This window comes from Dromiciops gliroides, chromosome 5 (assembly GCF_019393635.1).
Source record: "Dromiciops gliroides isolate mDroGli1 chromosome 5, mDroGli1.pri, whole genome shotgun sequence".
NCBI lineage: Eukaryota > Metazoa > Chordata > Mammalia > Microbiotheria > Microbiotheriidae > Dromiciops > Dromiciops gliroides.
The window spans coordinates 4,604,783-4,627,313 of NC_057865.1; the positions used below are offsets into that span (position 1 = coordinate 4,604,783).

At 50.2% G+C, this 22,531-nt stretch overlaps 1 protein-coding gene across 5 annotated transcripts in view; it reads left to right on the forward strand.

Annotated features, from left to right (window-relative positions):
* Nucleotides 1-22,531, forward strand: part of PHF14 (PHD finger protein 14) — a 162,492-nt gene that overhangs the window by 39,736 nt on the left and 100,225 nt on the right. For all 5 annotated transcript variants that reach the window (XM_043966487.1, XM_043966486.1, XM_043966488.1 and 2 more), the window contains exons 8-14: nt 2,244-2,390; nt 2,818-3,088; nt 3,392-3,498; nt 4,478-4,573; nt 5,808-5,911; nt 8,090-8,221; nt 20,012-20,180. In XM_043966487.1, coding sequence (XP_043822422.1) covers nt 2,244-2,390; nt 2,818-3,088; nt 3,392-3,498; nt 4,478-4,573; nt 5,808-5,911; nt 8,090-8,221; nt 20,012-20,180 — 1,026 coding nt within the window. The remainder of the gene's footprint in view (nt 1-2,243; nt 2,391-2,817; nt 3,089-3,391; nt 3,499-4,477; nt 4,574-5,807; nt 5,912-8,089; nt 8,222-20,011; nt 20,181-22,531) is intronic.

Here is a 22,531-nt window from a genome sequence, read left to right on the forward strand (position 1 = left end):
GGAGAGGAGAGAAATCGAGGCCCAGGCGGCCAGGTGTCCCTGGGTGGTGTGGGCCCATGGCCAGATGAGGCCCGTGAAGGGCCCAGGGACCGTGGCCCATCCTGCTCTGGGCAAGGCTTCATGAACTGAGGCCTTCCCCTCTGCGCAAAGTAATTGAGTTTGGGGCTAGGCAAAATGTAATTAGGGAGGTCAGTCTACGACTAGAACACCTTAATGCCTTCCAAAGCCGTGTGGAAATTAGAAGATGTACACAAAGCCTTCTACAAGAGCGGGGCTGTGTGTGCACGCATGTGCCCGTATCTTCAGTCAAGTCAGCAGATGCATTGAAACAATCCCAGGCAAAGAGAAAAGTCCGTTCTTTGCAGTTCTTGCGATAGCTGCTTCTGCTTGGAGCCGCTACCTGAGGGGGAGCTAAGGAGCAAGCCGGCCTGGAGCCAACAGAGGCCACACTTGGACATCCCTTTCTACGACGCGTGGGGGCTTATTTGGCAGGCAGGCAGGCAGTCGGGGCCCATGGGGGCTTTCCAGACCTTGTCTAGGGCATGGGGGCTTCTTCCTGACCCTGTCTCAACTCCAGGCTAGCTTTGATGGAGGCAATGAGCTCTTAGTAGTCAGCATTTCAGCCTGCAGACTAATAGCTTGTGACACTTTTGAGTGAACCTGTGTGCGAAATTTGGAAGGAGTTGAGAGAGGCAGCCTGGCCTCTGGCCGACAGCTTAAACAACTCAGTAACATGAAGAGCTTCCACATACAGAGAACAGACAGAGGCTTGTCCCCAAAGCAGCAGTGCTCTTGTCTCTATCGCTGCTTTCCATTGCCATTTCACCTGCAGGGTGCAAAGCCATCCTTGTGGGCGGGGTTTCTTTTTTTTTTGGTTGTTGACGCCCCCCCCCCCCCCCGAAAAGCTTGGGTTCAAATCCTCTCTTATTTTTGGGTGGGGCAATGAGGGTTAAGTGACTTGCCCAGGGTCACACAGCTAGTAAGTGTCAAGTGTCTGAGGCCAGATTGGAACTCAGGTCCTCCTGAATCCAAGGCCGGTGCTTTATCCACTGCGCCACCTAGCCGCCTCTCAAATCTTCTCTTGCTGACATTGACCAGTTCTCTGACTTTGGGCAATTCAGCGACCCACTCTGAATTTCAGTTTTATCTTCTGTGTAATGGAGATAATTCCCTCCAGAGATGGTTTGGAGACCCCAGTGAGATTGGGTGTAATGCATCAGACAGCCTTGATGAGGTGTGTAAATGCCAGTGGTTAGTTGTGTGACTAAGGAATAGGCCAGCACAGTGTGTGCTGCTTTCCTTCCACATGCTGAATAAAGAAGCCAGAACTTTCACGTTTGTTTATTAAGTGGTCAATTTATATATATTTATATCTTTTTGTATTTTATAGAAACATTGCTTTTATAGATGTAAAAAATTTATTTTAAAGAAAACCTTACTGATGGAATTCATTGTAAATCCATTAATAAAATTGTACGATTTCATAAATTATGCATCTATAAAAAATTTATAAATAGTTGGAAAATAACTTTAATTTATATGGCTATTTGTGCTTCTTAGAACATCTTTATAGACTTTCTCCTGAATTCATCTCAGCACCCTTAGGAGCTGTGTGTAGGACCTTGGTTCCTCTCCTGATTTTAGAGGTGGTGGGTAGATGGGACCCCGGAAGACATTTATCACATGCCTCTCAAACCTGGGTCTGAGTCCCCTGGACTCTAAGTAGTTTTTTCCTCCCACTGCCACATTGTGCCACATTGCCTTTCTATACTTTTAAATTAGTTTTTTTGGGAGGGGGAGATGAACAAAATTCGCTTTTCTCTGCCTACCCTCTTGCAAAAACATTTCTTAAATTTCATCCATTTATAGTTTTAAGATTTCACATGTGATTTTTCAATCAGTTAAAGTTAATTTCATTCTAAGTATTAATGAATGTGCACTGACGTGGTAAAAGATAAACTTCTTATTGAAACTGGTTTTTATCATGCAAAGTATAGCTGCTGAAGCAGCCATCTTCATAATTTTGAAGTGTTCCTGCCTTTAGTCATTCCAAAATAAATATTCTGTGATAATGTTCAGCAGTAAAGTAAGTTTTGTGTTAATGCATATGATAATCCTAGCTAGCATTTAGATGGTGCTTTGAGGTTTGCCAAGTGGTTTATACACGTTAGCTCATCCGATATTTGTATCACCATTGTTGAGATGAACACCTTTACTTATCTTCCTTTCTTCTTTGATATTAGGACATAGCCGACCCCTTTTTTGCTTATTGCAAGCAGCATGCAGATAGGCTAGACCGAAAATGGAAGAGGAAGAACTACCTGGCTCTGCAGTCTTACTGTAAGATGTCTTTGCAAGAGAGGGAGAAGCAGCTGTCCCCCGAGGCCCAGGTAACTAACCCTCGTCCCGTCCTTCTCGTTTTGGGGCCATTCCTGACAATGCAGGAGTGTCGGATCTGCACGAGCACAGGGGTGGGCTCTTAGGGCCTCCCGCGGACGTCAGGACGTCTTAAAGAGCAAAAATGGGGGGCCTTTTGAAATCCATTCTGTGACATTTGCTGGCGGGCCTGCTCTCGGTCAGACCCGGCCTTTGCTGGGACCGAGCTTCAGCTCCCCATTGAGGACCGGGAGCATTTTTTGTTCACGGAAACCCCAGCGCTTCTTGTTTGAGTTCTGCAGTGGGCTCTGTGGGCCTTTGTCCACTCGAGAGCTCTACCCACTGCGCCACCTAGCTGCCCCTGCATTGCATTTCGATGTCTCTTAAATATATTGATCATTACTTTGTTTGAGGATTGGCTTGGATGCATTTCTTTCCCAGGCCAGGATCAATGCTCGACTGCAGCAGTACCGAGCCAAGGCGGAACTGGCTCGCTCTACCCGGCCTCAGGCCTGGGTGCCCAGAGAAAAGCTGCCCCGGCCTCTGACCAGCAGCGCCTCGGCCATTCGTAAGCTGATGCGGAAAGCTGAGCTCATGGGCATCAGCACCGATATTTTCCCTGTGGACACGTCGGACACCAGCTCCAGTGTGGACGGGCGGCGCAAGCACAAGCAGCCGGCCTTGACTGCCGACTTTGTGAATTACTACTTTGGTCAGTATGGACAGGTCGCTCACACCGTGAGCGCCGATCAGTCTTTTCTTCCAGCATCTCTTACGTGCTTCTGCCAGATCCCATAGCCAGTCCCCCAAATATTTGCTACCACAGCCCCATCAGCCTCGTCGGCCTCCCTCGTTAGCCTAGTTTTACGTTGGTCTGTTGATAAATAGGACTTGAACTAGTACAGGCGGAAGTGTCAGTGGGCTCTCTCAGGCCAGGGGAGCATGGCTGATGTCGCTTTGTCTACAGATGTGTGACTTATTTTATGAAGTAACGCTGTCTCTTTGATTTCAATAGAGAGAAACATGCGCATGATTCAGATCCAGGAAAACATGGCTGAGCAAAAGAACATTAAGGACAAGCTGGAAAATGAGCAGGAAAAACTACACGTAGAGTATAATAAGGTAAGTGTGGGGGCAGCAAGGGGCGGCCACTCCCTCCTTTGTGAGCAGTGGGCCGCCTTCTCCCAGGGTACTTGTGAGGGCCGGCCAGGCCATCTTCAGGGAGCGGCTCGCAGACCACCAAAGCGTGGCCACCTTCTACGAGCCACGGCATCGGGAGCACCCTGGATAGATGAGGATTTTTGTTCCCTTTCTCTTCTCTGGATTGGCATGGAGCTCACATTTTTACCTTCCATTAGGAGACTATCCAAACAGGAGATACATCCCAAAACTTGCACCCTATTTTAAAACTAGAGTAAAGAATGCCGTCCTTGATTTCAAACTTCTTGCCGTAGAGGCATGTGGGCCGGCCAGCGAGCTAGAAGGACCTGAGTGAGGGCCTCCCACTGAGACGTCAGCCCTGTGAGCCTGGGCAGGCTCCTCTTTTTGTGCAGACCACGGGCCTCCTGCCGGTCACCCGGGCCCATCACGCCAATGGCTCCTTGGTTTCTCCCTGTCTCTCACCCTGCACATCTCATTCATCCCTTCAGCCTCTAGCACGTGTCTCCTTATCTGCGCTTGAGGCTGCTGTATTCTTATTTTTTCTAATGAGAGTTCTCACACGACCTCTTAGGTCATTGGCTGGTCGTGTCGGTCAGTTCTCAGTAGTCTTCCATGCAAGTAACTGAAGCATTTTGCAGATCCAGCTGTGCCTGAACACCTGTGAAGGGTGTTCTGGTGACTTGGGGGTCAGGGAGACCTTTGGATTGGGGTCCAGCCTCATGCTCTCAAGCAGCCTGAGGCACGGTGACCATAGAAGTACCCAGGGAGCTAGCCCGACCAGGTTGGCTGGCAGGCTGTTCTTTCAGACTGTAGCTCGCCCTGGTAGAGCTTCTTCTCCCCCTCCCCACTCCCCAGAAGCGCTCCTGGGCCCGCCCTGAGAGTGTGGCGCGGGGCTGCGAGATAGTATCTCTGATGACTGTTCTTCCCCTTCCTTCCTCAGCTGTGTGAGTCCCTAGAAGAACTCCAGAACCTGAATGGCAAGCTCCGGAATGAAGGCCAAGGGATCTGGGCCCTGCTGGGCAGGATCACGGGCCAGGTGAGTGTCTGCCTTGCTGCCCCCCAGCTCTCTCAGGGCTTCACAGCCAATTCTCCCGGAGTGGTGGCGTGGCCCATCTGTCGGCTTGGACTGGGCTGGGGCCAAGCGATTCTTCGGGGATACTGATTGTTGACTGAACCATATCCAGGATGAGATTACACCCCACCCCCCCCCCCCCATCTTCCTGACACCTGCAGCTGAATTTTGTTGGTGTAATAGCTGTTTTGTTTGCAAAACTCTTCCATTTACACTGACTGATTGCCCTGTCACTCACGATGAAGCCAGGCCTGAAACACAAGTGAATCCTGGCGTGTTCTCTGCTGCCCCTGCAGCGAGGCTAGATTCAGCACCATGCGCTCTCGGGGGTCCCTTTGACAGGTTGGATAGGAGAGCCGTGGGTTGGGCGCCTGTGTCCTGTTTCAGGATGAGCCTGGGGATTGGCAGAGACATCTCTTAGCTTGAGGTGTCAGCGTTCTGGGAGGAGTTCTTGCAGGACATTTTCTGGGCTGACCCTTGGGTTTGGAAAGCTCTCTCTGTCCCTGATTGTTACTGACACCAGGGCGGCGGCAGAGTCTCTTTTGTAATTGAGGTCAGTTATTTTAGCCCAGAGTCTTGGGCGGGGGCACGGAGTCCCCAGGCCAAGAGCAGTGGGGGTGCAAGCGATGCCCTTTTTGCCTCAGGTGGGCTGTTAAGGTGGCTTCGGAGACATCGGTGTCTTCCTGTCGTCCCTCCCCTTTGCTTAGCTGGCTCTCGGCTGGGTCAGTGGAGGTGAAGACCCCTGTCCAGACCCCCTTTCCGGGTTCTTTGTGCACGAGCACAGGAGCCACTGCCAAGAGCGCCTGCACCTCTGGGTGGAGGAGCGATTTGGGCAGATGGCCACGATCTGAGGGAAAGGCCAGGGAGGGTGTGGCCACCTCTGGGTAGAGCTCGGGCCATTAAGATGGCTTTTCTGACCTACCTGTGGGCACTAGCCTGGCTCAGCCAGAAGACCCCCCCTCTTCTTGTCCGGGCCAGGGGCAGGGCTTGCCCGTCTCTCTGGTCCCCCCTTCTCCGGGAGGCCGCCTTGTTTGCCAGGGGCTCTTTCCTCGCCTTCAGGAAAGCACCCCAGGGCAGCCCCATCAGCTGGTGGCTGGAAAACGGCTGGCCGGGCAGCCTGCCTGTGGTCAGTGGGTACCATCAGGGGATGGCTTGTGGTCTTTCCAACCCTGTGAAGTGTGTTTGTTCCCATCAATAGAAGTTGAACATACCGGCCATATTGCGAGCGCCCAAGGAGAGAAAGCCCAGTAAGAAGGAAGGAGGTGCCCAGAAGACCTCCGCCCTGCCAGCCGTTCTCTATAGGCAAGTACTGTGGGGCGGGGGGGCAGCTGGGGTGCTTGTCCTTCCCTTCCTCCCCTCCCCCACTGTGCAAGAAGCTGCTCCTGTAGCACCGGGTCGCGCCGTCGGACGAGGCGCTTGGCCTGAGGCCTGCAGTTGTGCAGGGCGGGGGTGCCACTCGTGTCGTGGTTCATGCTCGCCCACGCCATTGTTTCATGCATGCGCAGTCTGCACGATTCTTTCCGATACGGTTTGATTCTGTTGCCTTGTTTGGCTCGTCCCGTCGTTCACTGCAGCGTGACATTGAGTGCACAGGAAGATGCTCCCTAGCCTGGAGCCTCCCATGGCTCAGGCTGTCTTTGGGTCCGGCTGGGTTGATGGACATCTTTCTGGGACTGCTGTGGGGTAGGCGAGGGCCCCGGCTGCCCAGATGGGAGATGGCAGGCCGGCCGGGGGGGCCTTCCTTGGAAGCCCGGCAGGAGCAGTGCCATGTGCTCTGCCTGTGGGAGGACTTTCACCCACCTCCCTTTGGGAGCTGAGATGGCTCTTTGGGGAACCTTTAGCTACTGAGACAGGATGCTTTTTTATCCATGATAATACTGTATACACGGCATGTTTTTCTGAGGATTTGGGGGACCACAGTGGCACTTGGGCAGCCTCATAATACCAGTCTGGGGGCAGCGAGGTGACACAGTGGATAGAATGCTGGCCCTCGAGTCAGGGGGACCTGAGTTCAAATCTGGCCTCAAACACTTGACACTAGCTGTGTGACCCTGGGCAAGTCACTTAACCTTGATTGCCTCCAACATCCAGGGCCATTTCCTGATGGCTCTGGAGGAGAGAGTGAGGCTGGTGACCTTGCATAGCCCTCCCTCACTTCGATCCAATTCACTGCAAGTCATGACATCACCCCGATGTCACGGCCCTTTTTGAGAACAAAGGACAAGCAACAGCAACAACAGAGGCGAGCGACCTCTGTGCAGTTTATACTCTTAGACCTTTAGAGCACAGAGAAGCTGAGTCACCTGCCCAGGGTCCCACGGGCAGGACTGGGACCCAGCTTTCTGTCCTCTCAACCACCCTGCCTTTCACGGGGCTGCAGCAGGCAACAGTCAAATGCCTATTTTCTTTACGCTCATGCATGCATGCACGTACACACGCACACACACAAGCACTGTCACACCCCAAGCACCACCACACACACACCCTCGTGCATCATCGTACATATGCCATCACACACACCCACTCCCCATCACACACATACATATATACGCACACACCATCATACACACTCTGTCATGTACACACACACACACACACACCATCATACACACATACATATACACCCCCCCCCCCATCACACATATACCATCTCACTCACACACCAGTTTCAGTGACTAGTACCTTTGCTTTGTTAAACTTCAGCTAGAATCAATCCCATTCAATTTCTATTTATAATCACTCTCCTTTAAGGGAATATTTTGCATCTGTATTGCAGGAAGGCAGTTTCATGTCTGAGAATCTTCTAAAACTTCACTTTTGCAATTTGTAATGACTGCTTTATTTTCTAAATTCCAAAGTTTAATTTAAAAATGCTTCATTTTCTACCTAAGCTATCTTGGGAGTACTCATCAAAGAATGTTTTTAGATATCAGACATTCATGTTAGAACATTGTGAATTTTGTTTATATTTGAAATTCTTTCATGTGTCAATCTTGATTATTGTCTTTAGATATCTGAATTATTTTTAGAAAAAATTCCAGATGGTAAGATATTTGGGGGAAATGGCCCTTGGATATGGAAGGGTTTTTCCTCTATGTTGTTTAGAAGAGAATTCTTCTGACTTTGAGCAAACTTTTCTGTTCCTTCAGGATTTTCCCCCTCTTTTTATTCATCACTAAGAAATCAGTGTTGGGCAAGTATGCATTCCCAACTCCATAAGCCAAGTGGCTCGGGTATTTATACCCTTCTTAGAAGGATTTGAACGCGGTACTTCCTTAGTTAAGCATTTGAACTGGTCGTTGAAGACCCGTTGGTGATCACTGCCTCCCAAAACACAAGTCTGAAGGAAACGTTTGTTGTCTGTTTGAAACAAAAAACTCTAAACATGGGCAATTTTCGGTTTTAGAATATGTTTAGAAAGGATCGAATAGCCTTGAAAGTGGATTATGCTAATGCTTTGTTTTCCGCCTCTCTTCACAGCTGCGGGATCTGTAAGAAGAACCATGACCAGCATCTCCTTTTATTGTGTGACACCTGTAAGCTGCATTATCACCTGGGCTGTCTGGACCCCCCTCTGACCAGGATGCCAAGAAAGACCAAAAACAGTTACTGGTAAGGACTTGTTCCTCTCACGGCTCCATTTGCGGCTCATGGCCTTGGAGCCAGGCAACAGGAGACGGTGGATTTACGCAAAGTCATAAGATACTCTGCCTATACTGCTAGCCACCATACATGCGTGTTGGCAGGTTTTTGTGCTTGTTGTTTCTGACCCTGTGACCCTATTTGGGGTTTTCTTGGAAAAGACACTGGACTGGTTTGCCATTTCCTTCTCCAGCTCATCTTACACATGAGGAAACTAAGGCAAACAGGGATAAGTGACATGACCAGGATCATACAGCTAATAAGTACCTGAGGGCAGATTTGAACTCAGGAAGATGAGTCTTCCTGACTTGAGCATGCCACTTTGTCCACTGTGTCACTGAGCTGCCCATGTCTAACTCTGTGACACCATGTTCTGTGACCACCTGTTCATGGGTTTGTTTTTTTGGCAAGGATACTGGAGTGGTTTGGCATTTCGTTTTCCAGCTTCATGCAGGAAGGGATTAAGTGACTTGTCCAGGGTCACACAACTAGGAAGTATCTGAGGCGAGATTTGAACTTGGATCTTTTCTGACTTCAGGCCCAGTGCTCTCATCTAGTGTGCTATTTATCGGCCCACAGGCACATATGTGGTACCGTGGAGAGCCACAGGGCCTGGTGGCAGGAAGACCTGAGTTCAAATTTGGGCTCAGATACTTCCTAGTTAGGTGACTCTGGTTAAGTCATTTTGCCTCTGTCTTCATCAGTTTTTTCATCTGTAACATTGTAATTCCATCTCCTCCCAGGGTAGTTTTGAGGACCAAGTGAATTAACATGTATAAAGGGCTTTGCAAACAGGTGGTGATGAGTCATTCCCTTAGTTGTCTTGCCCCACCATGATGCAGCAGCACTGTGTGCCCAGCCCTGGTGATCAGAGGGGCACACATTCATTCCTTATGATGCTTCTGAGGGGTCCAGACTTCGGGGAGTAGAGTTGTCTATTGTCAGGGGGCCTGAGGCAGGGCCAGAAGCACAGGTGGAGGTGGGGCATGCCATGAGGGATGGCTCAGGTCTAAAGCCTCATTGCTAGTGGGAGCATGAGGATGGACTCTCCAGGGTCAGGGCTCACCACTCTGGTGACGTGCTTTACTCTGCCTTGGTCTTGCAGGCGACTGGGTGAGGTAGGTGGAAGCTGTTTCAAAACCAGTGACTGTGTGTGTGTGTTATGCTTTCACTTCAGAAATAGGCTTGTCACTCCTTAGAGTTGTCTCAGGAAGCTCTCTGTGAGAGCTCACTCTTCTTTGAACCTTTACACGAAACTTTTCCTTTAACCTGAGTAATTTTGATTCGTTCTCTTAAGTTGGCTAAATAGAATTTTTTAGCCTGGTCAACTTTGAGGACAGAGATTTGTGTTTCTTTTCTTTCTAAGCTTCTCCTTAAACACTTCTCTGCTAAGAAACTGACCAGATCTCGATTGACTCTTGCCCAGCGTGCTTTTTTCCTTAAATATTTGATGTAGTTCTCCATGTGGTAACACATTTATTAAGGGCTCCTTGTCAACCCTAATAAGTCAGTCAGCATTTTATAAGAAGGGGCAGAGAACTACGGTTCCTTGTAAGGCAAATGCATTTAAATAAGCCACTTAATGTTCCTAAAGTGGTACATAATTATTGCAAGTAATCAATTTGATGGACATTTGTTAAGCAAGGGATTGTGTGGCCCCAAGGCCTCAGAATACAGCCAGCATCCAGGACACAGGGGTGAGAGTGCATGGAGCTGGCTTAAAGCTGTATGCCACCGGGTTCCAAGGAAGGAAGCCCTTTCTGCCTTTGGGATTGGAGAAGGGCCTTGTGGAAGAAGGGACCTTTGACCTGGGCTGGGAATAAGGGGAGAACTCCACCTTGGGGAGGACGTGGGGAGCCTGCTGCTGAGAAGGCCTGGCCTGGAGAGAGCATGTAGGCCAGAAGTGGAGTCGTGAGAGGACAGAGGGGGCTCAGACTTCTTTAACGGGTTAATGGGAGCTGCCCATGACCCTGAGCAATGGGGCTTCATTTGATAGATGCCGGCCAGAGGGTTGGGGCGGGCATCTGAAGAGCTCTGGGCGCATGTTTGTTAGCGCCCCTGAGAGAGGGTCAGGTTCAGGAGGGCAGAACGATCCCATGGTACCCTCTGGAGCCCTGGTGCCCTCCCTGGCTCACAACAGGTGCTCACTACAAGCTTGTGGATGGAAGGTCCTACTTCAGACCGCCCGCTCTGCACCACCTGCCCTGCCTCAGTGTCTCCTGGACTGGCGAAGGAAGAGACTTGGGGGCAAGAGCAACAGAGGGCAAGGATGATGAAGATGGGATGAGAAAGAGATGAGCCGGAGAAATTGCGAGGATGGGGAAGCTGTTTAGTGATGAGGGGGGAGGCACAGGCTGTAGACCAGCGGTGCTTCACGGCCTGGGGCCACCCTCCAGGGATGAAGCTGTCCAGAGGGCCAGGAGTGCCGTGAATGGCCTGAGGCCGGCACCTTAGGTCCCCGTAGAGGTCCTTAGACTCAGCACTGTTGTGTGCAGGCTCTCCAGCTTCCTGTTCATGCGAGAGATTCAGAGACTGAATAATTCCTGCATCCGAGGAGCTCCTTGGACCTTAGTGGGCCGAGTCTGGTGCGGGCCAGTGAGGGGAGAGAAGGCCCCTCCAGCCTGGACCCCTGGGAGGCAGCCACCTCCTCCCTGCACGGGCTTGGTCCGGCTGCCCAGCAGTAAATTCTTTCTTGTCAGGATTCTCCCCGCTCCTCAGTCAGTAAGCATTTGTGAAGCACCTTTTCTGTGCCAGGCACCGTACCAAGGGCTGGGGATGCAGGGAGAGACAAAAGATGGTGCCCTTCTCTTAAGCAGCTCACGACCCAAGGGGGAAAACCACCTGAAAACAAGGGGGCACAAACAAGAGAAGCCCAGGAGAAACTGGGGTGTGAGTGAGGAGGGAACGGGGAGGTGGAGATGAGGAGGGAGGCTGTCCTGGGCACGAGGGGGAGCCAAGGAAAATGCCCAGAGTCGAGAGATTGCCAAGATGGAACCGGGGACGGTAGCCAGGGCCGCAGAGAGGGTGACCTCAGAAAAGCCCACTGGGTCTGGCCACGAAGAGAGGTCAGTGTCTTTAGAGGCAGCAACGTCGGCTGAGGGATGGGGATGGAGAGAGTTCAGATGGGATGAGGGGAGGGAGGCGGAAGCCCCCGGTGTAGATGGTCCTTTCCTGGAGCTGGGCCACTAAGGAGGGCAGAGAGAGAGGGGACAGTGAGCAAGGAGGGGAGGACCAAGCAAGGGGGTTTTGTGGGTGGGAGAGACATGTGCTTGTTTGTGGGCGGTGGGAAGAGAAGGGAAGGGGGGTGTTGATGGGGGGCATTCTGCTGGATTTGCTTCTGTTGTTCCTCTCCTCTTGGAGACCTGAACAGGTCTCACACCGAGAGGATTTGGGGCCTGACCAAATCCTTGAGGAAAAAGGAAGCTCATTTTGTCATGAGCGCAGCCGCCACTTAGGGCCTGCAGTGCCCTGTCTTTATTTGTGGTGGGCCCCACAGGATGGGCAGACCCAGAGGGTCAGTGACCTGTGTTGTGGAATCCAGTGACCACCTGGACAAGGCCAAAGGTCCATCAGCACTGTCATTGCTTGAGTTGGGCATTGGCATGGAGGTGGGGGTCGCCGGTGTGTTTGGGGTTTATGGATGAAGAAGTGGTGTCGCATCCTTGAACCCCAAGCCTACCGCCTGGGGAAGCTGGGGCAAGGCAGAAAAGGAGCTGTTTGCAGGGAAATTTTGACTGGGAGCATTTCCCATTTGATTGTTTTATTTTTACATCACAAACGTTTCTAGATTGCCTCCACCGCATGAGAGCTCTCTAAGAACCCTAAAGTAAAACTAAGGGGGTGACCTTCTCTAGAAAGGCATGCAGCATTCTATACCCGTAGCCCCCCGCCCCTCTTGTAAGTGTTTGTGAAAACTGACCAGGAATCTGTTTCCTCATTTCGTAGGAGCTACAGTCATGTGCCTTAACTTTTCCAGGCCTTCCTCAATTGTTGGACGCTGCTTTGAAGGGAACATGGGTATTAGAAAGTGAGGCTAGGCCAGCATTCCTGGGCCTGGGGCCAGGGGAGAAGCCCGAGGGAGGCCCAGGGCAGCGTCATCTTCTGTCCCTTGGGACGGTGACAGGCCCTGAATGGGGGCCCAGCTAGCTCAGGCCCATTGTCAGTCTTTCAAACATACTCATGCCACGCTTCAGCTGCCTTTGTGATTGGAAACTGGGCTTTTCCTTTGAATTAGTTTGAGACTGTTCTGGGGGATAGTTTTACCAGAGAAATTGCACTGGATCAGTTGTGTTCTTTTCATCTCTCGGTGTTACTTTATGAATTCTTTTCAAGATCAGTAGAAGACATAAAACAGAGGCTTCTTTTAGGGGTCAGGATTAGCAGAAGGGCTCCCTTCCTCTGCTGCTACTCTTAGTCCTTGCTCTACTTAAAATGATTGTCTTTTCCCTCCATTCTCTTTTGCTGGAAATTGGCTCATTGAGCCTGCTTATATTGGCCCCCAAGAACTAAATCCGTGTGTCTAATTGAGGCTGTGCAGAGCCTCAGTCTCCTGTCCATGACATGGGCCCGGTCCTGGGTCACATTGCTTTCCATTGATGACGATTCTCAGGCCAGGAGCTTTGGACCAGTGTTCCGTCTCCCCTGAGCCCGCTGTTAGCTGCTGTCGCGTGCTTGTTCACGCCTGTTCTCCCCTCCCTTTGTCCTCCTCCCCTCTTTAGCTCCCTCTTTGGGACTCATAGGTCTCTGCAGCCCTCTCTTTACAGCCCAGGGCTTGTCTTCTGGTGACCTTGTCACCCCCAGGGAGTTTAGAGACCCACAGTCACTGCTCCCCGTCAGACATCTCCCCCGAGGCTTCCCATCAGTGTGTCAGGCTGGATAGTCCAGGCCACCTTCTTCTGGGTGTCACCCTTGTTTCTTCCTCTGCTTTGTCCCCGCTCCCCCGTCCTTGGCCTGGGAGTTGTCAGGCCTCGTCTGTTACACTTCTCCTGACCACTGGCCTGCATTCCTTCAGACCCCTCTTGTGTGGGACCATCTCAGCCCTTGGCATCCGGGCACCAACCCGGGCTATTTGGTGCCTTCCTTTGTGCCCTCTCCGAACCCCAGTCCCAGCACACCTGATGCTTGTGGGGTCCCTGACTTCTGTTGACTTGGGATGGGAGCTCCGCACCATACCACAGGCTGTGCATTGGCCTGGCTTTGCTGCTTGGTCGGCTAAGTCCCCAGCATGGCTGTGACTCTTGGGAGGGATTCAGCTCAGTCTTGTGTGACCGTAGCACTTCCTTACAGGGAGGTGGCTGTTGGGTCTCAGAGGCTGGCCCTCTGAACGCCCCGGCCATCACAGGAACCTGAAGTTTCCCAGCCAAACTTCTGTCATTCCCGTGGTTCAGGTCATTGCCGGCTGGGGAGAAGAGTCTCTCCCTCTTCTGTCTGTCCCCATCCTCTGATCCCTCTGGCTGCCCCTTAGTCCTGGGGTGTGTGGGGTGTTCAGCCTTTTCAGGCTGCTCAGCCACCGCTGGTGTCCACCCAGCCCTCACCTGTAGCTCCAAGAAGCTGCAGCACATGCTGCCGGTCAGTGAGAACTTCCCCCAGCAGAATGGGCAAAATGAACCATTTGTTCCAATGGCCACGGGACACCAGTGCCACCCGCTGCAGCCTTGGCCTCACCTGTCGTCCTGACTTTGTGCTGCCGCCGGACCGCGATGACTCTGGACGAGAGTCAGGCTGACAGCTTGGCGCCTCTCTGCCTCCCTTAGATCGCCCTGCGACGTCATTGGTCCTCTTGGGAGGGAAGGATGAACCTGTCCACGGTCTGGCTGATCTTTCCCCTCCTGCTTTAGTGTCCTCCTATTGGGGAATTGTCCTCATTTGTTACGCCTTCAACCTCAGCCACTGTGAACAGAGCGGGAAGATGCTTGGGTAGGAGATGGCGACCCTCTTGAGGTGTGGCTTGTTTTTGAAAGTACATTCACAGATTTAGCAAAGCTTGTCCTGAGCTGCTCTGCTTAGCTTTCTCTTAAATTTCTTTATTCTCTTCAGTGCCTTTTTTAAAAGTGCTTCATTGATGATCTGTTCAGGTTTTTCCCTTTTTTGGCATCGCTATCACTAGTGCTGAACTCCCCTCCCAACCCAACAACAGTACAAGCTCTCCCTTTTGGCTAACGAGCACGACCCATCTGCCCAGGGCCCGTCTCCCTGGGCAGCTCTTGTCCACCTTGTTTCAGGCAGGAGTGAACAGTCTGCTTCCTCTGCAGGGCTCCAAAGAGTGTGTGTGTGAGTGTGTGGTGTGTGTGTGTGTGTGTGTGTGTGTGTGTCTCTGTGTGTGTGTGTGTGTGTCTGTGTGTGTTGTGTGTGTCTGTGTGTCTGTGTGTCTCTGTTGTGTGTGTGTGTGTGTCTCTGTTGTGTGTGTGTCTGTGTGTCTCTGTTGTGTGTGGTGTGTGTGTGTGGTGTGTGTGTGTGTGGTGTGTGTGTGTGTGGTGTGTGTGTCTGTGTCTCTGTTGTGTGTGTCTGTGTGTGTGTGAGTGTGTGGTGTGTGTGTCTGTGTCTGTCTGTGTGTCTGTGTGTTGTGTCTGTGTGTCTGTGTCTCTGTGTGTGTGTCTGTGTCTTTCCTTGCATTGATCAGAGCCCTGGAGTCTGCAGTAAGCATGAGAGCCGCCCGCCTGCCCCGCCCCGTCCAGCTCTGTGCAGCCAGGCCTTCCCAGGTGCCTTGGAATTTGTCCTTCCTCATTCCCGTCACTCGCTCCGCTCCGGACTTAACTGGCTGCTCTGTCTCCCAAAGCTCCTGGTCTGACAGTCTTCATCCTCTCAGATGTTCACCTTTTCCCCTGAAGGTGCTACCCGAGGCCGTCCTGGACACTCCTGGCCTCACTGTCCTCCTCCTCCTCTTTGGCTCCCGGGAATGGGGAGAGAAGAGGAAAAGGAGGGGGCAAGAGGGCGAGGAGGGGCAGGCGTGTTTCTCACTACCAGGCTCACTTGGCACTGCCAGTGCCCCCCCAACTGCCAGTGCCATCTTGATCAGCCAGTATGTATCAAGTGCCTCTTCTGCATCAGGCGTCGTGTGTCTGATTTCCCAGAGTGGGAAGAAAACGGAGCCTGGAGACTTTCAGCCGATGACATTTGAACAAATAGGTACCAGACAACTAGAAAGGGAGATGGAGGTCACGGACGGCCAACGTGTCCGTGACCTGTCAAGAAGAGATTCTGCTGGACATAGCTTGTGTCCTCTATTGCTTTGGTCGAAGCATTCAAGTTGTTCTTGTGCAAAGTGATGGCTTTGTGTGTAGTCCAAAGAAGTGGCACAAGTAGGTGCATATGGAACAAGTTATGTGGAGAGACTTGTAAGGATTTCTTAGTGGGTCTCAACAGGCCCAGCGTTGGTTAGCACTTGGATCAGTGACTTAGCTAAGTGGCTGCCTGTCCAGATCATACACCATCAAGTTAGGGTGGGTGGCAAGCATGGGGCTTGCCTGCCTCAGGTTCCAAAAAGCTATTGACAGGCTGGGAGACTGGGCCGAGGCTAGTATGATGTAATCTAACTGGGATAAATTTTTCATGACTATTCAAAAAGCTCAGTTTCCCAAATATGAAGTGGGGACTAGACAGTGGTTATTGGGTCAAAGACCTGGTGATCTGAATGGACTCTGAGCCCCGCAAGGGTCAACAGGATGCTACGTGGTGGTGTCTGGCCTGCCGAGACTGCCTTTAGACTCTTGGCTACGGTTGTGTTTGTCATGTTTTAGGAAGGCCATTGGTGATGGGACAGCGTCCCCAGGAGAGCCGCCTGCCTGTCAGATGGCCTTGAGAGAACGTCACCAATGACCTCTTGGTGGTTGGGTCTGAGGAGAAAGTGACGGGGGATGGGGTCCGTGACAGCCGTCTTCAACTGCTCCCTTAGAAGAGAGGATGGAGCTGTTGGGCTTGGCCCAAAATGGGATCCAGATGTGGATCTGAAGAAGACTGAGACCTGTCCCCGAGGGTGATGGGAGGACTCCTGATGGGGAATGTCGTAGAGAGCGTCGGGGCCTCAGAGTCCCTCCCGGGTCTGTAAAGTCACCGCCGGCATTAGGTTAGGTCAGGGCAGTTCTTCTAAGCCTGTCGAGTACACCACCAGTGGGATCTGTTTAGAGAGATCATTATTTAGCTAACTGCGTTTTCTGATTAACAGGGAATTCCTCTGCATTTCAATCCCTGTTAAGCGATTTCTAAAATGTTAGGATATCATTTAGCTTTAATACAGTGATGAAAATCTTTGAATTTTGCTTTTACGGTGCTCTCATTATAACTGAACAGCACCATAAGTAACAGTCATAGGAAAGTTACCAGATGTTCCAGTTGGTCCAGTCACCATTGGACCCAGCTCTTCCCAACGTCCCCAACTAAAAGACATCTCCCCGAGAAGAGCTTTTTCACAGCCCTTTCTTTGCTCCTTTGTTTCAAAAGCTTTCTACGAAAAACCAACTTTTGATTACCTGGGGTCCAGTTATTTGGATTCTGGTTAATTGGGGCTTAGCTGTTACATAGTAAGCTTCAGGAGCTCATTACACCAATAGGGCTGTGACACGCTGAACTGGGAACCCTTCAATTAGAGGATGTCCTGAGAAAATGCTCACGCCAGCCCTGCCCAGGACTGTCGCTTTGTCCCCAGTTGTTCTGTGCCTGTTTTCTCTGCTGTAAAATGAAGGGCTTAGATATTTCCCAGGGTCCTTTCTGGCATCCATAAGTCGTCGTGACCTTGTATTCAGACTACCTCCCAGACAAGACCCCGTCTAGCTCGGCGATAACCAAGCCTCTTAAGTGAAACTGCAAAGTATCCTTCTCCCTTGGGGGTCACCAGTGTGACAACCACACTGTCGTCCCACAAACCACTTTGATGGCCTTCCCATTGGAGAGTCTGGAAGGGGAAGAGATACTGGTGCCTGTATTTCCGGAAGCTCTTGTCCATGGTGCAGGCCCTGAGAGTGTCCGAGGCAGGACAGTCACCGATTTGAAGCTGGGCCAGGCCAGTTGGGCTCCTCAGTGTGGGGCTGAGGGCTCCTATGAGTGAGTGCCCCCAATATTTCTCATTCTTTCAGGTCTCACACTCCTTCCATCGAGCAGCTCGTACTGAAGCCTGGCCTCCCTGGCCACACTCTGCAGTACTGGATGCTCTGTAGTATTTCTGCTCCGCTCTGTGGTTGGGGCCAGGGGAGTTCTGTGCTCCTCTCTTCCCATTGTCACCTCCAGGTTCTCCCCTCCTCCATCACGTAGTAACCTCTTCTCCTTTGAGGTTCATGCTTTTTGCGTCTGTGACTTAATCAGAATTCTGGCGGCTGTCGTCTGCAGAGCCCCACGGTTATTTCCCTTCCTTGCTCCAGGAGTTTGATACCTGCTTACAATCGTTCTCTCCTCGTACTAGGGAACTTCAGCATACACGTTGCTTCTCTCTCCTACCCCACCATTCATTTCCTCAAACCACTCTGGTCCCATGAGCTCCTCCTCCACCTCACCCCAGCCGTACGTGGAGATGCTCATACCCATGGTTTTGCCATCCCCCTCAGGTGACACCTCCTTGTTCATGAGTTCTGAAATCCCCTTCTCTGACCACCGTCTGTTGACTTCCCGCCTCTCCCTTGGCCCTCCCTTACCTAACCCTACTCTTCTCCATCTGCACCGTGACCCCTGGATTCCCTCCCAGGCCATTTTCCTGGCACGCGCTCCTCTTCTGCCCTTCTCAACTCCTAGTGAGCCAGTTGGACTCTACACTGTCTTCCTCTCATGAATCCCTTACACCTGTAGGTCATCGACTGTGTCCATCAAAGCCTCAGCTCTGCATCATTCCTACTCTTCATCGCTCTTACACATGCACGTGCTGTTGAATGAAGGTGGAGAACATCACAACAGAAGTATGCTGCACAACTTCGACTGGGCCCTCGCTGCCAATTGGCAGTCCTGCCATCCCTCTGTTATCTACTCACTGTCTCACTCTCCACAAACTTTCTTCCCCTTTCTCCCCTCTTTCTTCTCTCTTACTGCTCAGATGCCTTTAGCTACTTTCTCCTCCTCCACCCCAGATGAAATAGCCTCATTTTTTTTTTTTTTTTGGTTTTTGGTTTTGTGTTGTTTTTTCTTTTTGCGGGGCAATGAGGGTTAAGCGACTTGCCCAGGGTCACACAGCTAGTTAAGTGTCAAGTGTCTGAGGCTGGATTTGAATTCAGGTCCTCCTGACTCCAAGGCCAATGCTTTATCCATTACACCACCTAGCTGCCCCAATAGCCTCATTCTTTTTTATTTATATATTTTTTATTTTTTATTTTTTTAGTGAGGCAATTGGGGTTAAGTGACTTGCCCAGGGTCACACAGCTAGTAAGTATTAAGTGTCTGAGGCCAGATTTGAACTCAGGTACTCCTGACTCCAGGGCCAGTGCCCTATCCCCAATAGCCTCATTCTTGACCAAGACCAGTCCATCCCCTGCTCAAGTGATCCTGTTCCATCCTGTTTCCTCTGACAGATTGGTCACTCTGTCACCCCCACTCTCCCTTATTTTCAGTCTCTCCCTGTCCACTGGTTCATTCCCTGGTGCCTACAAACATGCCCATGCCTCCCGCGTGCTGAAACAAGCCCTCACCTGATCCTTCCACCCCTGCTATCACCCTGTTCTCTTCTTCCCTTTGTAGCTAAACTCCTTGAAAAGGCAGAGTCTGCAGTAGGCCCCTCTGCTTTCTCCTCTCACTCTCTTCTGAATCCCTCATGATCCAGCTTCTGACCTTATCATTCCCCCAAAGTCGCCCTGTCTGAAGTTAGGAATAATCTCTAACTTGCCACATCCAGTGGCCTCTTCTCCATCCTCATTCTCCTTAACCTCGCTGCAGCCTGTGACATTATTGGTCACTCTCTCCTTCTTGACACTGTCTTCTCTCTAGGTTTATGGGACACCCTGGTTCTCCTTCTATAGCTCTCTCTTTGTCTCCTTTGCTGGATCCCCCTCAGATCACAGCTTCTAACAGTAGGAGTCTCTCAGCTTCTGTCCTGGGTCCTCTGCTCTTCGCCCTCTATGCTGTTTCACTTGTGATCTCATTAGCTACCATGGCATTTGGGTTGACTTTTTTTTAACAGCTGATAATAGAAAGATTACTAACAGCTATTATTTCAGATACTCTTTCAATTATATTTTAATGTCAGCTAGATTAACTTTTCTAATGACTACTGCTTTAACGAGTTCATTTGGTCTTAGTGCACTGCTATTTACATTCTCTAGTAGGGATGTCCGCCGTGTCAGAAAATCAAAATGAGCCACTGATCCCCCCCCCCCCCCCCCCCCCGCCCCCGTAAGCCTTCTTGGGCACTTTTTGAACAGTTTTTCCTTTGGAGAACAAATGCTGTGCAGTTTGTCATTGGTAGAGATGAAAAGATAGAGTGGCTACAACAGCGAATAGATCAGTGGATGCCTTTTAGAATGAAGACACCACAGTCTCTGAGTCAGGAAAAAGAATGCCTCTCCTTTCCAAAGAGAGTCCATCTTTGCCTTCTCATGTGACATAACTTAATCATGGACATTTCTTTTAAGTGTGTTCTTATTGTCTTTGTCGATATAGAGCGAGCTGCTTTTTATGGTAATGAAAACAGTGGCTTCCCGGTGGTTCAGATGTGTGAGTTGCTGCATATTGTGAGCTTAGAGGCCCACTTATCTATAGATAAATGTGGGAAGGAACCACATACACATACAGGTTGGTGGGTCACGGGTGGAAGAGAATGTTTAAACCCATTTGCCTTTCTTTCCACCACAGGCAGTGCTCGGAATGTGACCAGGCAGGAAGCAGTGACATGGAAGCTGATATTGCTATGGAAACCTTACCAGACGGAACCAAACGGTCCCGGAGGCAGATTAAAGAACCAGTAAAATTTGTTCCACAAGATGTGCCACCGGAACCTAAGAAGATGCCAGTCAGAAACACGGTAACTGTGTTTTTAAAATGATCATCCCCTGAAGCTGGATGGTATTCAAGCACAAACTAGCCTGGGGATTTCTCACTCTAGGACTGGCTTCATTCTGTCTGGGCTCAGTCGATAGCTGGTGTAGATCAGAGGTCCTTGCTGGAGGGTCAAGGGTGAAAGATATAAACCGGCTTCTTCTTCACACCTTGGATGTGTGTACTTCGTTCTCCTGGCGGGGGGGGGGGGGGGGGGGGGGGTAGCAGTTGAGAATTCTGCTTGTTCTCATCCATGACCACTATGTTTCGGAGTGATAAAGTGAATTTATCCTAGCGGGTACACTTAGGTCTACAGACAGTCAGCCTTAGAATGAAGGCCACCTGTAATTTGTGACACCTTTAGATTGGAGAAGAGAGACCTTGCTTTACCCTGGTCCTTAAAGAAGTACAGAGTGAGAACCGAGCAGGCCCAGTCCAAAGACTGGATGTTGCTGCTTCGGAGTATTTTTACTTTTTATACTTAATTTAAACACAAAAAAGAGCATTTCCACTTACCCAGCGGAACACAAAAAGAAAGTCCGATACAAAATTGTGAGCCTCCCTTTCATACCACTGAGCTGATTGCCACATTACTTTGGAAAGTGTACTCTTTTTGCTTTCTTCTGTTTTGGGCATTTTAAAAACAATTCGATCCCCTGGTTTTTTGCTGCCAGTGTTACTAAAAACCCTTCTGCCTGTGTAACTGGCTTCCCCCCATTAAAAACTGAGAGAAAGCAGGGGGAGGGTTCCTTGTCTCAGATGGTCCCCACAGTGACTGTGTCCAAAAATCTGTGTTGGGACATGATTGTAATGCTCCAGCGAAGACATGGCTGTTCACTCCCTTGATCCACATTCTTAAGTCTCTGAAAGTCGTGTTTCTCTACAGTGTTGCTGCCTTTGTGTAAATTGTCCTTGTTCTTCTCACTTCACTCTACTGGGACTCTGAAGTCATCGTTTTTGTAATTTCTTGGATTACAGTTATATTAATAAACCAGTTAGTTCAGTCCCGTGTTGTGTAAGTGGCCACGTGGCATCATAGGGTTCTTTTTCTCAGAATCACCCCTTCAGAATCAGGAACTGTATCTTGCATGCTGCCATTTTCTCCCTAGCATCTCCTCCTCCTTAGCCTCAAATAGGAATATTTTAGTTGATAAGGAACAAAAAAGAGAAATGTTAATGAAACAGGAAATGTGGCACCACGGTGACCTTGTTTGTGACCCTTCCAAACTCAGGCCTGTTTTGTGTACTTGCTGTTCTGATTTGGGCAACATCACCTGCAGCCACGGACTCCTCCGATTTACTCGTAGCATTTGGTGTATTTAGCTCCTCGGCCGTGCCTGACGGTGAATGCCTCATTCCGCCCTTCAGTTCCACTGTCTTTCTGTCAAGAGATGGAGAGCTTGCTTCAGAGTCAGGCTTTGCATGCTGCCTTTGAGGCTAAGGGCCAGTTTAAATCTGGCCGTGTGACTCTGGGCACGTCTCTCAGTTTTCACGCTGCCTGCTGGGAATGGGTTAGTAAAGCACCGCCTTCCCCAGTGGTGGTGGGGAGGATTCATTAAGAGGATGATTTTGAAGCTTTTATCAAACCTAAGCGTCCCCTGTCAGTTCTGGCGTCATCGTAGGTCACGGCCTTGATCACGATGACCCACCTTTCACGTTGTTTCCAATTTGTTATCATGGTCGTCATGTAAGCTCATCCCCGGGTGCTGCTCATGTCATTCTGGATGAGTTCATATAAGTCTTCTTGCTTTCTCCGAATCTCCCATGTTTCTTATTTCTTGTGCCCCACTAGTTAGTATGTCAGTATATTCATGACACAATTTCTTCCACTGTTCCCCCAGTAGACGGACACTCTTTATTTCTGATTCTTTGCTACAACCAAAAGCACCTTCTTTGAACATTTCTAGATGTGAATGTAATGGGCTTTCTTCCTCCAAAGTGCTTATAGAAATCTTAATGGGGTATTAAGGGCGAGGCTAGGCTACATGTCCAGCGATTTTTCTCTCTCCTTTTTCTGATTTGTTGCTTCTAGTCTCTTTAACATATTCTGCTTACTGAATGATTGATTTTTTTTTCAATAAGCAGCTCATACTTTTTTTTTCAATCTTAATAGTATTTTATTTTTTACATGTAAAGATAGTTTCAACATTTGTTTTTATAAGATTTCGAGTTCCAAATTTTTCTCCCTCCCTCACCTCCCTTCCCTCTCCTCAAGACAGCAAGCAATCTGATAGAGGTTATATATGTACAATCACATTAAGCGTATTTCTGCATTAGTCATGCTGTGAAAGGAGAATCAGAGCAAAAGGGGAAAACCTTGAAAAAGAAAAGACCGAA